The 15,380-nt window shown below is 39.1% G+C and overlaps 1 protein-coding gene across 4 annotated transcripts in view; it reads left to right on the top strand.

The window, feature by feature from the left end:
- LOC107630072 (UBP1-associated protein 2C) overlaps positions 13,462-15,380 on the top strand; it is a 7,898-nt gene continuing 5,979 nt past the window's right edge. For 3 of the 4 annotated variants that reach the window (XM_016333103.2, XM_021118584.1, XM_021118585.1), the window contains exon 1: positions 13,462-15,018. In XM_016333103.2, coding sequence (XP_016188589.1) covers positions 13,623-15,017 — 1,395 coding nt within the window. In that variant the 5' untranslated portion in view covers positions 13,462-13,622 and the 3' untranslated portion in view covers position 15,018. The remainder of the gene's footprint in view (positions 15,019-15,380) is intronic. The other variant, XM_016333102.2, reaches the window with a different exon arrangement.

Raw genomic sequence — 15,380 nt, 5'->3', positions numbered from 1 at the left:
AAACTAGTAGCCTAGGTTTACAAAAAATGAGTAAACTATGATGGATGATGCAGAGATCCACTTCTGGGGCCCACTTGGTGTGTGCTGGGGCTGAGATTTAAGCAATTCACGTGCAGAGGCCATTTGTGGAGTTGAACGCCAGCTTTTGTGCCAGTTTGGGCGTTCAACTCCAGCTTTTGATCCTTTTCTGGCGCTAGACGCCAAAATTGGGCAGAGAACTGGCGTTGAACGCCAGTTTACGTCATCTATCCTTGTGCAAAGTATGGACTATTATATATTTCTGGAAAGCCCTGGATGTCTACTTTCCAACGCAATTAGAAGCATGCCATTTCGAGTTCTGTAGCTCCAGAAAATCCACTTTGAGTGCAGGGAGGTCAGAATCCAACAGCATCAACAGTCCTTTTTCAGCCTGAATCAGATTTTTGCTTAGCTCCTTCAATTTCAGCCAGAAAAATACCTGAAATTACAGAAAAATACACAACTCATAGTAAAGTCCAGAAATATGAATTTTTCCTAAAAAATAATGAAAATAGACTAAAAACTAACTAGAACATACTCAAAACTACATGAAATTAACCCCAAAAAGCGTATAAAATATCCGCTCATCAAGCAGCAATAACAACAAAAGAATGACGATACGGAAAAAACACGTGAAGAAGAAGGAACGCGAAAAAGGAGGAGAAGGAGGAACGCGAAGAAGAAGGCGAAGAAGAAGAAGACGCTTTGTGCATAAACGAGCGTGAAAAGAAGAAGAAGAAGAAGAAGAAGAAGAAGAAGAAGAAGAAGAAGAAGAAGAAGAAGAAGAAGAAGAAGAAGAAAAAGAAGAAGAAGAAGAAAAAGAAGCGTGGGGGAGAAGAAGCGTTGGACAAGAGCGATTTCGTGTTTGTTGGGCGCGTATATTTCACGTTTTATTTAATGGCATTAGATTTTTTTGGTGTTGGTCCAACTTGGTTACATGGATGTGTAGCATCCCCCACTTATAAAAACTAGCCAATCTTGAAGATGTTGCTACACTAGCTCCTTGCATTGGATCCACACCAATGGATTGAGGTGGTGGTGAGCTCCTTCTTTTAGTGAGTAACTTCTCTGGTGTTGATGGTGCAGATGCAGCAGCTCCTGCTATGTCCTACAATAGAGAAACAGTTCAATCCATGAGTCTAGTGCACACAAAAATATATTTTGTTATGTTGTGACAAAAAGAAGTGTATTACCTGTGATCCTTCACAGTTTGGTTGTGATAGCTCAATCTCCATAGCAAGAAGATTATCAACAGTTGCAGCAGCATGAGGATTATCAATAGGTGCAGCAGTAGGAGGATTATCAGTAGGTGCAGCAGCAGTAGTAGGTTGAGGGTCAGTCCTAGAAGCAGAAGCAGTGGCATTGGATATGACTTTATATGTAGCAGCCTTTGCAGCTGCAACAACAGTAGCTACTTCATCCAATCTCTTCTTTGAGCACCCTCTCTTAGTATGTCCTTTTACTCCACAATACCTACATGTGAAGGACTTCAAATGCCTTTTCAAACTTCCACTTGGTTTGGCTTTCTTGTTACCACTGTTACCTTCGTTAGCATCTTTTCTCCTTTTCTTTGTTAAAGCTCCTGGCCTCCTCCTAATGTTAGGAGATTGTGGCTGACTATACACAAATTTCTCTCACAATGATTGGCCAAGAAGATGGTTAATGTGATGGGAATAAGTCTTGTTGTATGATTCCATAGTACACAAGTGGTGACAAAAGTCTTCTGGCCTCTTGTTCACCCGTGCAAGGGCAATACAAGCATGAACACAAGGAATGCCTATAGTTAGTTACACAAATGCAGAATGAGATAATCATCAAAAGAATGAATACACAAATATTAATAATTAAGTAAAAGAGATTGATAAAGGTCACTAGTTAACATCCAGAATTGGCAAGTGCATAGTCTTTTTCCAAGATCCACCACCATATTTGTTGGATGGCCATGAACCTCAAATTTTTCATAGTCTTCATCATCAGTCCAAATAGGCGTCCAGTTCTTTGATTCTTTTCTGATTTTATCTAAGCAACTTTGAATTACAGGGGGGAATATGCCAACATGATTTGCCAGCTTTAGTTTTACCTTATTTTTTGTAATAGTTCTCATGACAAGCATCCTCACCTCCTCAAGTAATGTGATGATAGGTTTGCTTCTTGTCTCTTTGATTCTTGCATTGGAAACCTCATAGGCATTGTTGCACATGTTGTCTAGCTTTAACTTATGGCTGAACTGGGACTTTGTCCATGACTCTCTAGGCTATTTGTTGAGATATGCCCAAGCCTCCTCATTGACCTCTTAATCTTGTTGAAATTATCAATGAAATCCTGAAATGTTGTTGATCTGGCACATTTCCAAAATAGTCCCCTCAACTCAAGGTCCTTCCATTGTTTGTTGAAGTTTCTCCAGAGGTGCCACATGTAGAAACGGTGATGAACTCTTGGCATTACCTCCTAGACAACATGAATCAAACCCTACAAAAACATTGTTACACCATGTTTCTATATCAGACAGTGTTGCTCACAGTTTTATCATGCTACATAATAGTCCCTGAGTTTACATTAATGACCCATATTTAGTCCCTTCTGTTTGGTTTAAAATGCATGATTTAGCCCTTGTTCTATTTGGACATAACTCTCAGTTTTATCAACACCCAACCTCATGTATACAAAATCAAGTGGACAAATATACAAAACAAGTGAAACTACCGTTTCTCCAAAACAACAACAATACATCAGAATGTAGTTAACTTTATTAAAAACATAGGAAAAGGAGTATAACCTTCTGCATATCAGAAATAAAGCACTATCCATTAGTCTTGTAGTCTCCAAGATTAGCATGAAGCAGCTCTAGGAACCATTTTCAAGTGTCTGTATTTTCTATCTCAACTATAGTCTAGGCAATCACGTAAATGTGATGATTGGCATCCTGTGCCATAGTAGCCAATATTTGACCTCTAAATTAGGTCTTCAGAAATGCCCCATCAAGCCCAATCAAGGAACGACAACCTACCTTGAATCCTATCTTGCAACCAGCCAAACATACGTACATCTTATCAAATATGACCTCTCCATTTGGTTGAGGATTGATACAAATCTGCACTGTAGATCCAGGATTGGTCTTTAGTAAAGTTTCAGCATAGTCCCTTAACATCGCATACTGCCCCCTTCTCATCCCTGTATACTACATTCCTTGCATCTGCCAAGGTCCTTGTAATGAAATTTCTATTCAACATAAGATCACACTTTGTCCTGAAGTACACAGCAGCCTCACATTGCTTGAAATTGGGGTATTTTCTAACCTTTTTCACCAATTTACTAGCCATCAAAGCCCTATTAGCAGCTTTATTGGCATTCTCCCTCGCACATGTATGATCATCGTTGAAAGTTTTGATTTGCCAACATGAGTCATCACAGTCCCTTGAGGCATAGACAACCCAGACATACTCTTTCACCTTGCAAACAACCCTGCATCTAATATTATCATTTTTCTTGAACTTAATTCTCCTCCCTTCTTGAATAGTATACTCTTTAACAGGCTCTCTGAATTCATACTTGGTGTTGAATTTCATCCCACTTAGAGTTGTAACTCACCGAATCTTACACAATTTCTAAAGATTGGGAATTCATTTGAGTCCTCATCAGATTGTAGTTCATCCTCAGAATTAGGAGGAGTCTTCATTTCTTTTGAGTGCCAAGTATTAGCACCATCAGATTCTGTACCTGGGTCAAGTGCTTTATACACATCAACAATTCCTGTAGTTCCCACAAATCCCAAGTCCACCTCTCCATCTGACACATCCTTAACCAATGCATCATCTGGTTGTATTATTTTCTCTTTTGTCTTAGCAATAGCAGATGCACCTCTCTTGCTGTCTTTTAATTTCTTATTTCTTGGTTTGGACATACTTGTATTGTCTTCACTACTAAAGCTGTCTCCTTGGATTGGCTTAAAGGAACTATCCTCTGAACTATCATCATCACTAGAGTCATCATTTATAGCTAAGTCAACATGAAGAACTTCCTTGCCCTTATTAACAGAACTTCTATATGTTCCAACAGCCTGAGATCTTGTAATTCTCCTAGGTAACAACTGAGGTTTGGACTGCATTTTTGATTTGCCTTTGCCTTTTGCTGTGGAGCATGCCTTGGTAGTCTCTCTTAGTTTGGTATTCAAGCTTGGGTTGGGCTTCTGAATGGGCTTTTGAGTCAGTTTGGGTTTGGAGATGGATGTTGGGTTGGGATTTGACTTAGGCTTGGGCTTCAGGTTAGATTTGGACTTTAGAATGGGTTTGACATAAGTCTTAGCAGGATTTGGATTAGGGGTTGTGTTAGCATCAATGGGATTCGGAATAAGTTCAGGGTTAGTTTTAGGATGGTTTGGAATAGGATTGCTTACAGGGCTTGGGTTTGCATTTGTATCACTATGGCTTGGGTTGCAAAATGAACTAGACTCTGAATTTGGTTATGTAATTGGGTTTGAGGTGTTACCTGGTGCTGAATTTATAACCCATAAACTAACCGGCAAGTGCACCGGGTCGTACCAAGTAATACCTCAGGTGAGTAAGGGTCGATCCCACGAGGATTGATGGATTAAGCAATAATGGTTAATTAATTTACTTAGTTAGACAAGCAGAAAATGGTGTTTGAGAGTTCAATTGCATTAAATAGTAATTAAGAATATCAGAAAGCAAGCAGTAAATAAGTTGTGAATAATATAAGGAGAAACAGTTAAGGCTTCAGAGTTATCTATTTTCCGGATTGACTTTTTTACTAACTATTTTAATCATGCAAGATTTAATTCATGGAAAACTGTATGTGACTAAACCCTAATTCCTTAGACCTTTTTAGTCTCCTCTAAAATTCATCAACCGCCAATTCCTTGGTCACTTAATTCCAATTAGAGGGTGAAGTTCAATTCTAGTTATATGCCATAGAAATCCTAATTACCCAAATATAAGAGGATTATATGTCACGTATCCCGTTAAGTCCAGATAATTAAAAATTTAGAAGAATATGTTTTCAAGTTGTTGTTCAAGTAAAGAGCTTTTCCAAGTTATACAAGAACTCAATTAGAAAGAGGGTCATACTTCCGTTCCACCCAAATTCATAAAATAAAGAACGAAAACAATTCTTGAATTATAAATCAGTACATGAATTAAAATAGAAAAATAATAGTATCAATCCATACAATAGACAAAGCTCCTAACCTTAAAAGTGGAGGTTTAGTTGCTCATGGTTCAGAGAGAAAATAAGGATTCAGGTAAACTGTCAAGTGCGGAATGAGGTAGTAGAGAAGAGATGATTCTTTTCCCTTTTATATCTAATCCTAATTAATGTAAAATATCTTTTCTAAAACTAAATAATATCTTTTCCTATTTTTAAATAAAATAAAGTTTAAATCAGAATTAATAGGAGATTGCGTGCTTGCTTCTTGGAGAGTTGGGGACCACTTGATTCCTTAATAATCCACGCCTAACTTGAGAAATCTCAAGTTAGGCGCAGCCTTGGCCGAATTGATGGAGAAGAAGTATGAACTATTATATATCGTTGGAAAGCTCTGGAAGTTAGATTTCCAACACCACTAGAATCACGTCAATTAGACCTCTGTAGCTTGAGTTATTCAGGTTTGAGTGCAGAGGGTCAGGGTTGACAGCATCATTCGCCTTCTTCTCTTTTTCTGTGGAAACTCCATCAAATCCATCTGAATACTACCTAAAATAAATAGAATTACATACGCCTCAAAGTAGCATCCATAGTGGCTAAAAGATAATTAATTATTGATTAAACTCAACAAATTAAATGCAAATTCACTAGGAAAAGGTAGGAAAAATGCTCACGCATCACAACACCAAACTTGAATTGTTGCTTGTCCTCAAGCAACCAAAATTAGTACATGATTAAGATGTGAATTTGCATGAGAGGTGAGAGTCAGTTATGCTCATGTCTCTTTTTAAAGTGGGGTTTATGTATTATAATTTTGAACAGTTTTTCCATCTCACTCTCCTTTGAATCAGAAGAATGTCAGTGTCATTCGGAATTAGAATCCGGATCATATATGAATTCTCTAATCTTTATACTCTAGTTTAATCCTTGAACACAGCAAAATTTACTTTAATTCTCTTTTCTTTGGTGCTTTGCACCTTAAGTCTAGCCGTGACTTTAAATGTTTTGTCTCAAGCTTCACTTGACACAAAAACACCACAAGCACTTGACTGGGAAACTCTCTTTAAGTTCTGATTTTTCTTTCAGTTACTCCCAGACAGTGGTGCTCAAAGCCTTTGGCATACTCTGCTAAATGTATTTGGCCTCGACTCTAGATATTTTGTCTCAAGGATTACTTGACACAAGAACACCACAAGCATATGACTAAGGAAACAACTCTTTGAGCTTTTAATCATGTCTGACCTCCTTAGTCATTGATGCTCAGAGCCTTGGACCTTGCTTTTAGTTTTCTTTTGCTATTTCTTTTGCTTCAAGGATTAAGCTTTCACTAATTTCAGAGAAATCATAATAGTTCTCTAAAGTCTTGTTCCTTATACATCAACATCCTTTGATTCAAATTCAAATATGCACTGTTCTTGTCATTCATTCAGAATCACAAATAATACCACCACATTTAAGTAAACAAGACTAATCTTAAATATAATCTCAATTTCTCATGCAATACATCACTTCTTTTCTTTTCTTTTTAGATTCAAGTTCAATGAGTGGTACATGAGACATTTTTTTAACTAAAAGCAAATGACAGAATGAAATTAAATCTAAGAACTGAAAGTACTAAAGATCATGCAGGTAATCAAAGCAACAGAAAACAGAAGACAACAAAATAAGAACGGAAGAGAAATAGAATGAAAGGAATTCAACCACCTCAGTTATGCTGGTGGCCATCTCATTCCTCCATGAAGAACATTCATCTCCCTTTGGTGCTATTAAAATAAACAGAAAAGACCAAAAGCAAAGCGACAACACCAAACATAAAAGTTTGCTTGTCCTCAAGTAAAGAAAAGCTGAAAACAGGGTGTCAAAAATTCTTCTTAATTGCTCTTGTTCCTGTTCTAAAAATTCTGCATGATCAAGCATACGTAAAACAAAGGAAAACAGTAAAAACTCAATAAAAATAAAAAAATAATATAATTAACGCAACGAAAAAATAACTAAGGATACGAAATTATCGGGTTGCCTCCTGACAAGCGCTTCTTTACCGTCACTAGCTTGACGGTCAGCTCCTCTAAGGAGGAGGATCATAGGGGCTCAGTTCTTCACCCCTCACTATGAATCTTCTCCCTGTATCCTTATAAAGTAGTTCAATATGCTCCAGAGAGAGGATTCTGTTTACTGTATAAGTGAATAGTAGATTGCTAGTCAACACCACCTTCATTCCTGGGGAGAATTTTTCAGTGGAAATCTTTTTGTTTCTCCATCCCATGGGTACTTTCTTCTTTTTGGGAACCTCCGCCTTGGTGGATGATGCATTCCCGACACCAAACTTAGGTTTGATGTCTGGAGGAATTTTATTGATTGTTACCAAAGGAGGTTTGAGCTGCATTTTATGTTGTGCATCATCAGGGAGTTCTTGAAGGTTTGGATCAATAAGCTCAGTCTGCATGCACCTCTCTTCTTCACCCGATGAATGTATATCTTTGAAGACATGAAAGACTAGTTGCTCATTATGCACTCTAAGCATTAATTCACCTTTTTCCACATCAATCAGAACTCTTCCAGTGGCTAGGAATGGTCTTCCTAGAATTATAGAGGCATTCTCATCCTCCCTTGTGTCAAGAATCACAAAATCTGCTGGGAGGAAGAACTTACCCACTTTGACCAAGATATTTTCCACTAATTCGTACACAGGATTTATAGATTTGTCTGTCATCTGTAATACTATCTGTGTGGGTTGTGCCTCTTGGATTTGCAGCTTCTTCATCACAGACAATGGCATTAAATTGATGCTTGCTCCCAGATCACATAACGCTTTCTCAAAGGTTGTGCTCCTAATGGTGCATGGAATTTGAAAGCTCCCTGGATCCGGCATCTTCCTTGGCAAGTTATTCTGAATGATGGCACTACATTTCTTAGTCAGGACCACTGTCTCGTCTCCCTTTAAAGGCTTCTTCTTTGACAACAACTCCTTCATAAATTTGACATAGAGAGGCATTTGCTCCAAAACCTTAGTAAGAGGAATATTGATTTGCAACTTTCTGAAGACTTCCAAGAATTTCGAAAACCGCTTGTCCTTGGTCTTCTTTTGAAGTCTCTAAGGATATGGCATTTTAGGCTTATACTCAGGGACCTTTGGCAATGTAGGATAAGTGTCAAGAGAGTCTGGGAATGGGTTGTCCGCACGCTTTGGAGGGACGTTCTCTACTTCTTCCTTCTTCTCCTCTGAAGCTTCTTCTTCAACTGGCTCCTCATTAACTTGTGCTTCCGTACTTGCCACTTGTCCACTTATCAAGGAGATAGCCTTGCATTTCTCTCTTGGATTCACCATTGTATCACCAGGGAACGTACTTGGAGGCCTCTCAGGTATTTGCTTGCTCAACTGGCCTACCTGTACCTCCAAGTTTCTGAGGGAAGCTCTAGTTTCCTGCATAAAACGATTCATTACTGCTTCCATATCAGTGTTTTTTTGGGACTGAGAATTTTTCTGCTGAGGTGGTTGTTGATGATGAGACTGAAACTGGCGGTTATTATGATTATTCTGCTGAAAACTGCCCTGAGAATTACTGTTAAAATTCTGTGATTCCCGAGGTTGCTCTCTCCACCCCTGATTATAGGTCTTAGAGTATGGGTCATTATTGGGGTTTCTAGGAGCATTCCCCATGTAATTGACCTGTTCAGAAGAAAATTGAGTATAATCATAATTCTCATTTTGCACAAAATTACCTGTCATATCATAAGGGATTTCTGGAGGTGCATTCTGAGTGTTGACAGCTGAAACCTGCATCCTACTCAATTGTTGAGAAATTAAACTCATCTGCTGACTCAAAATTTTATTCTGAGCAAGGATAGCATCAAGAGCTTCTACTTCTATAACGCCTTTCTTTTGAGGGGTCTCAGAGTTCACAGGATTCCTGTTAGATAAATATAAATATTGGTTGCTAACAACCAATTCAATAAGCTCAGTAGTTTCCTCCGGTGTCTTCTTCATGTGCAATGAACCACTGCAGAATTATCTAAACACATCTTGGACATTTCACCCAAGTCTTCATAAAAGATATCTAGTTAAGTCCATTTAGAAAACATGTCCGGAGGACATTGTCTGGTCAGTAGCTTGTATCTCTCCCAAGCTTCATAAAGGGTCTCACCATCCTTTTGCTTGAAGGTCTGAACCTCCACCCTAAGCTTAGTCAGCTTTTTAGGTGGGAAAAATTTAGTCAAAAATCCAGTGACAACCTTTTTCCAAGTATCCAGACTCTCTTTCGATTGAGAATCTAACCACAACTTTGCTTTATCCCTCAAAGCAAATAGGAAGAGCATGAGTTTGTACACATCCGGGTTCACTCCATTTGTCTTCACAGTATCACAAATCTGCAGAAAATTAGAAATAAATTGATTTGGGTCTTCTTGGGGAAGGCCATGATACTGACAGTTTTGTTGTACCAGAGTGACCAGTTGTGGCTTCAACTCAAAGTTGTTTGCAGCTATAAGAGGCACCACAATGCTTTTCCCATAAAGATCTGCATTAGGAGCAGTGTAAGAGTCAAGTACTCTTCTAGGTTGCTCATTCACAATTGGATTTGCCACATTGGCATTAACAACATTATTATGATCCATGGTGGACTCTGCAGCCTTGTAAAGTCTTCCTTGTTGCAAACGCTGCCTGAAAGTCCTTTCAGGTTCAGGATCAAAGTCTAAAAGAGGTTCCTTGTCCCTGTTCCTGCTCATAAACAGACAGAAGACAAAAAAAGATGAGATTCTCTACGGCAAAGTGCAGAAAATTTCCAGTGAGGTAACCTGTGTAAAGGAATAAAATAAAACTACTAAATAATTAAAGCAGTAAAATTTTGAAAATTATAAACAAAATGGGAATGAAAATTTTAAAATTTATAAAAAAAATTAAACAGAAAAATTAAAATAAAATTAACTAGGTGACACCAAACTTAATTTCAAAAATAAAAAAATAATTGATGCAAAATTCGAAAATTAAAGCAAAAAAAACAATTAAAACTAATAAAATAAAAAAAATAATGCAAAGGATAAAACGAAGTAAAATGAAACAAAATAAAAAAAAGGACAACGAAGATACACAAAAAATAAAATAAACAATATAGACTAAATAATTTTAAGAAACTGATAAAGGAAAATGAAAATTAAAAGGAAAGCAAAAAAAAAACGAAAATTAAAAGGGAGATAAAAAGAAGACAGGGGGTGAACGAAAAGAAAGAGGAAAAAATAAAGAAAAAAATGGAAAAATAAAAATAAATAATTCAAAAAAAATTAATTAAAAGAAAAATTATCTAATTTAAGCAATCAAACAACTGGTAATTGTCAATCACAAACAATCTTCGGCAACGGCGCTAAAATTTTGGTGCTGAATTTATAATCCACAAACTAACCGGCAAGTGCACCGGGTCGTACCAAGTAATACTTCAGGTGAGTGAGGGTCGATCCCACGAGGATTGATGGATTAAGCAATAATGGTTGATTAATTTACTTAGTTAGACAAATAGAAAATGGTGTTTGAGAGTTCAATTGCAATAAATAGTAATAAGAATATCAGAAAGTAAGCAGTAAATAAGTTGTGAATAATATAAGGAGAAACAGTTAAGGCTTCAGAGTTATCTATTTTCCGGAATGACTTTTCTTACTAACTATTTTAATTATACAAGATTTAATTCATGGCAAACTGTATGTGACTAAACCCTAATTCCTTAGACCTTTTTAGTCTCCTCTAAAATTCATCAACCGCTAATTCCTTGGTCACTTAATTCCAATTAGAGGGTGAAGTTCAATTCTAGTTATATGCCACAGAAATCCTAATTACCCAAATATAAGAAGATTATATGTCACGTATCCCGTTAAATCCAGATAATTAGAAATTTAGGAGAATATGTTTTCAAGCTGTTGTTCAAGTAAATAGCTTTTCCAAGTTATACAAAAACTCAATTAGAAAGAGGGTCATACTTCCGTTCCACCCAAATTCATAAAATAAAGAACGAAAACAGTTCTTGAATTATAAATCAGTACATGAATTAAAATAGAAAAATAATAGTATCAATCCATACAATAGACAGAGCTCCTAACCTTAAGAGTGGAGGTTTAGTTGCTCATGGTTCAAAGAGAAAATAAGGATTCAGGTAAACTGTTAAGTGCGAAATGAGGTAGTAGAGAAGATATGATTCTTTTTCCTTTTATATCTAATCCTAATTAATGTAAAATATCTTTTATAAAACTAAATAATATCTTTTCCTATTTTTAAATAAAATAAAGTCTAAATCAGAATTAATAGGAGATTGCGTGCTTGCTTCTTGGAGAGTTGTGGACCACTTGATTCCTTAATAATCCACGCCTACTATTATATATCGTTAGAAAGCTATAGAAGTTAGCTTTCCAACGCCACTAGAATCACGTCAATTGGACCTCTGTAGCTTGAGTTATTCAGGTTTGAGTGCAGAGAGGTCAGGGTTGACAGCATCATTCGCCTTCTTCTCTTTTTCTGCGGAAACTCCATCAAATACATCCGAATACTACCTAAAATAAATAGAATTGCACACGACTCAAAGTAGCATCCATAGTGACTAAAAGATAATTAATTCTTGATTAAACTCAACAAATTAAATGCAAATTCACTAGGAAAAGGTAGGAAATATGCTCACACATCATTACCATCAACTTTGGGACCCTCATTTGTGTTCTTCTTGCTCACCAAGTCTCCCTCACCAGGATATTTATGAGTATCATCAACCCATACCACAACTTCCTTCCCTGCTAGCAATTCTGGTGTGGACACCCCATGCTCAAAGTACACATCAACTACTCCATCATTCTGACGTGCAGCAAAGCACATCTTTCTTAACTCATCATCACTTGTAAGATCCCTCAGTCCACCATCTAAGCTCCTTCTCGGAGGCAGCCACCAACACTGAAGTATGTTGTCATACCCAAATTCTTTGTAATAGTTCCTTACGAAGAACACATCTAATGTATCCTCATCTAAATCTCCTAAGCAAGTTCTGTTGTCCGGTGAGTACACTAGTATTTCATCATCATTTTTTTTTAAATGTTTTCTCAAGATGGAACATGATATCCATCAAAGTCTCCATCTGCATTATGCGAAAAAATAAATTGAAGAAGCAAACAATCAGATTCACACATACAACAACAAACCATGACATTCAACCACAAACAAAACACCAGAAACACCCATCAAATAACCCAAATAAAAATGCATTAAAAACAGAGCATGGAAAAAAAATTTTCCACTGCCCACAAAAACCCTAGCAGAAAACAGAAAACTTTAAACTTTCATCAACAAAAATCAAATTTTCATCCAAGAGAGACAATGATGCATAAATTTAACTTGAAAAGCATTATTTTTTTCCAGTTTAAAACTACCTTCGTGTGTTCGCAATGAACTCTGTCTCCTACCGTCAGCAACAACGATCGCACACAACTATCACAGTGGAAGCGAACTCCAGGAAGCTGAATGTTTTCACCCTTCAAACCCTATACAGTTGCCAGGACTCAGGATTTCATGGCACGTAGTTTTGGTGTTCAGAAGAAGAAGAGGAAGATGAAGTGATCACAGAGGTTGGGTTATTTGGGTTTTGAGTTTTAACTTCTCTCAAACAACGACGTTTCATCCATCTTTCTCTTTAGCGCCAAAATTGACACTCCAACGTGGCACCCAGCGTGGCATCTCAGTGCCATGTCACTGCCGGCGGCAATCAAGTTGGCCGGAGATGTGGAGAGGGACAATTGTGGTGCAATTTTAACAAAGTTGGGGTCATAAATAATGCAATTGGTAAGTCAGGAACTAAATCGATGTAAATCGTGAATTTCAAGAACCACTATGAAGTTTAACTCGATATTGCTGACTTGCTGGTTTTTTCTTTTTTTGTTTTTTGTTTTGGTGGACGGACTGACATGCTGGTTTAAAAAGGGGAGGGGCCGAGGAAAAGTTGTTTGGAATGGTTACAGGCCTTTGTTGTTGCTCTCCAGGCTTTTGTTCTGTTTTTTTATTTGTTTTATTGTTGTTTTGACAAAAAAAAAATATGTGTATCAGGTTAGATTTTTTCTGAAACAGGATCAGGTAAGATTATGTAGAGATATAAATATGAATTTCTCAATCAGAATAATTATACTGTCCAAAAATAATTAAAATAATTATTGAAAGCCCAAAACTGTAACGTTGCACCAAAGCCCAACTGTGCAACCAAGGCATGAAGCCTACATATATTCGGTTGGTATTTCTTTTTCCATGCTATATATATATTCAGAAGGTCCCTAAGTTAATTCGTCTCTTCACTCCCAGTCACTCTCTCTCTCTCTCACGTAGTCTTGAGAGGCAGCTACTTCAAATTAGGGATTTAGGTTTGGGATAGGGTTTTAAGTTTTAACCTCTCCTACATATGCATTTTCAGCATCTTCTGTAATTGCGATCTCCAATGGCCATGGATCCCACCAAGAAACGCAAGCTAGACGAGAACGGTTTCTCTGCCGCCCTCGCCGCAACAACCGATGGCGACAATCACCTCATGCTCACCCCTACGGACGCCCGCAAGATCATGGAGCGCTTCACCCCTGACCAGCTCCTCGACATCCTCCAGGACGCCGCCGTCCGCCATGCGGACGTCCTGGCCGCCGTGCGCTCCGTCGCTGACCCCGATGTCTCCCAGCGTAAGCTCTTCATCCGCGGCCTAGGCTGGGACACCACCACCGACGGCCTCCGCAACCTATTCTCCACTTACGGCGACCTCGAGGAGGCCGTCGTTATCCTCGACAAAGCCACTGGCAAGTCCAAGGGCTATGGCTTCGTCACCTTCCGACACGTCGATGGTGCACTCCTCGCTCTGCGCGAGCCCAGCAAGCGAATCGATGGCCGTGTAACCGTCACGCAGCTTGCCGCAGCAGGCAATTCAGGCGCCACCACTAACGCTGCTGACGTGGCACTGCGAAAGATCTATGTCGCGAACGTGCCGCCGGACCTCCCCGCGGACAAGCTGCTGGCGCATTTCTCACACTACGGGGAGATCGAGGAAGGGCCGCTGGGGTTCGACAAGCAGACCGGAAAATCAAAGGGTTTTGCGCTTTTCGTGTATAAGACTCCTGAGGGGGCTCAAGCTGCTTTGATGGAGCCCGTGAAGACGGTGGATGGGAGGCAGCTAAATTGCAAGCTGGCAATTACGGATGGGAAGCAAGGGAAGCGAGGCGGTGCGGCGCCAGGAGGGGCTGATGGCGTTCAGGGTCATGGTCATGGCCACGGTCACGGGAATGCTCATGGTCACGGGGATGGGATGGGGATGGCTCCGGCTTCTGTGCCAGGAACGCTTTCGGGTCAATATGGCGGCCCAGTTGGCAATTTGGGTTCTTATGGAGGGTTTGCTGGTGGGCTTCAGGGTCAGCCTCCCATGGGGAGTCATCCGTTGAATTCTTCAGTTGGTGGGCTGGGCTCTGTTGGAAATCAGGCTCCCCCAGCGATGGGCGGGGCTGGAGGGTATGGGTCTGGTCTTGGAGGCCATTATGGTGGTTATGGTGTGCCTGGATCTGTAGGCTTCGGTGGAATGGGAGGTGGGGCTGCAGGTGGTGGTGCTGGTTTAGGAGGAGGCGGCGCAGGTGGTGCTGGCGCTGGTGGACTTGGTGGTGCTTTGGGTGGCGCTGCTTCAATGTATAGATTGCCGGGTTCAGGCGGAATGCCAGGTGCTGGGTATCCTGAGAGTGGACATTACAGTTTATCAGCTTCGTCCGGTTACCAGAATCAGCATCACCCGCCTGCTGGAGCCTCTCCTGTTCCTAGGGTTCCTCCTGGTTCTATGTATCCAAATGTTCCCCCTTACTACTGAGGTAATCGTTTCTTGCTCCTATTTTTAACATACTTTGTAGTTTTGTCATGTTTTATCTTTATTTTCGTCGATTTGCTCTTTTTATCTTGTGTGATTCTTTTCTTACTTCCTGTGCTTTGTTTGTTATTTTGTTGTAAACTTGTTCTTTCTTTGGATTGTATGTTTTCTGGTTTGGTTCATCAATAATCAGTGCCGGGGACTACAGAGTAAACTGAGAAGGATTGTCATAAGAAAATGTTTATTGTTAATGTTTAATTTGCTTACCTCGTGCATGACTGCATATTGTGGATTGCCCTTCGTTTGTTGTGATCTGTTTGTGTGTTTCCTTGTCATGACATGGGTGATTTGTTTCTGGATTATATC

The sequence above is a fragment of the Arachis ipaensis genome, chromosome B03 (genome assembly GCF_000816755.2).
Source record: "Arachis ipaensis cultivar K30076 chromosome B03, Araip1.1, whole genome shotgun sequence".
NCBI lineage: Eukaryota > Viridiplantae > Streptophyta > Magnoliopsida > Fabales > Fabaceae > Arachis > Arachis ipaensis.
Note: the sequence above shows the minus strand (reverse complement) of the source record. Positions and strands in the feature narration are given on the sequence as shown.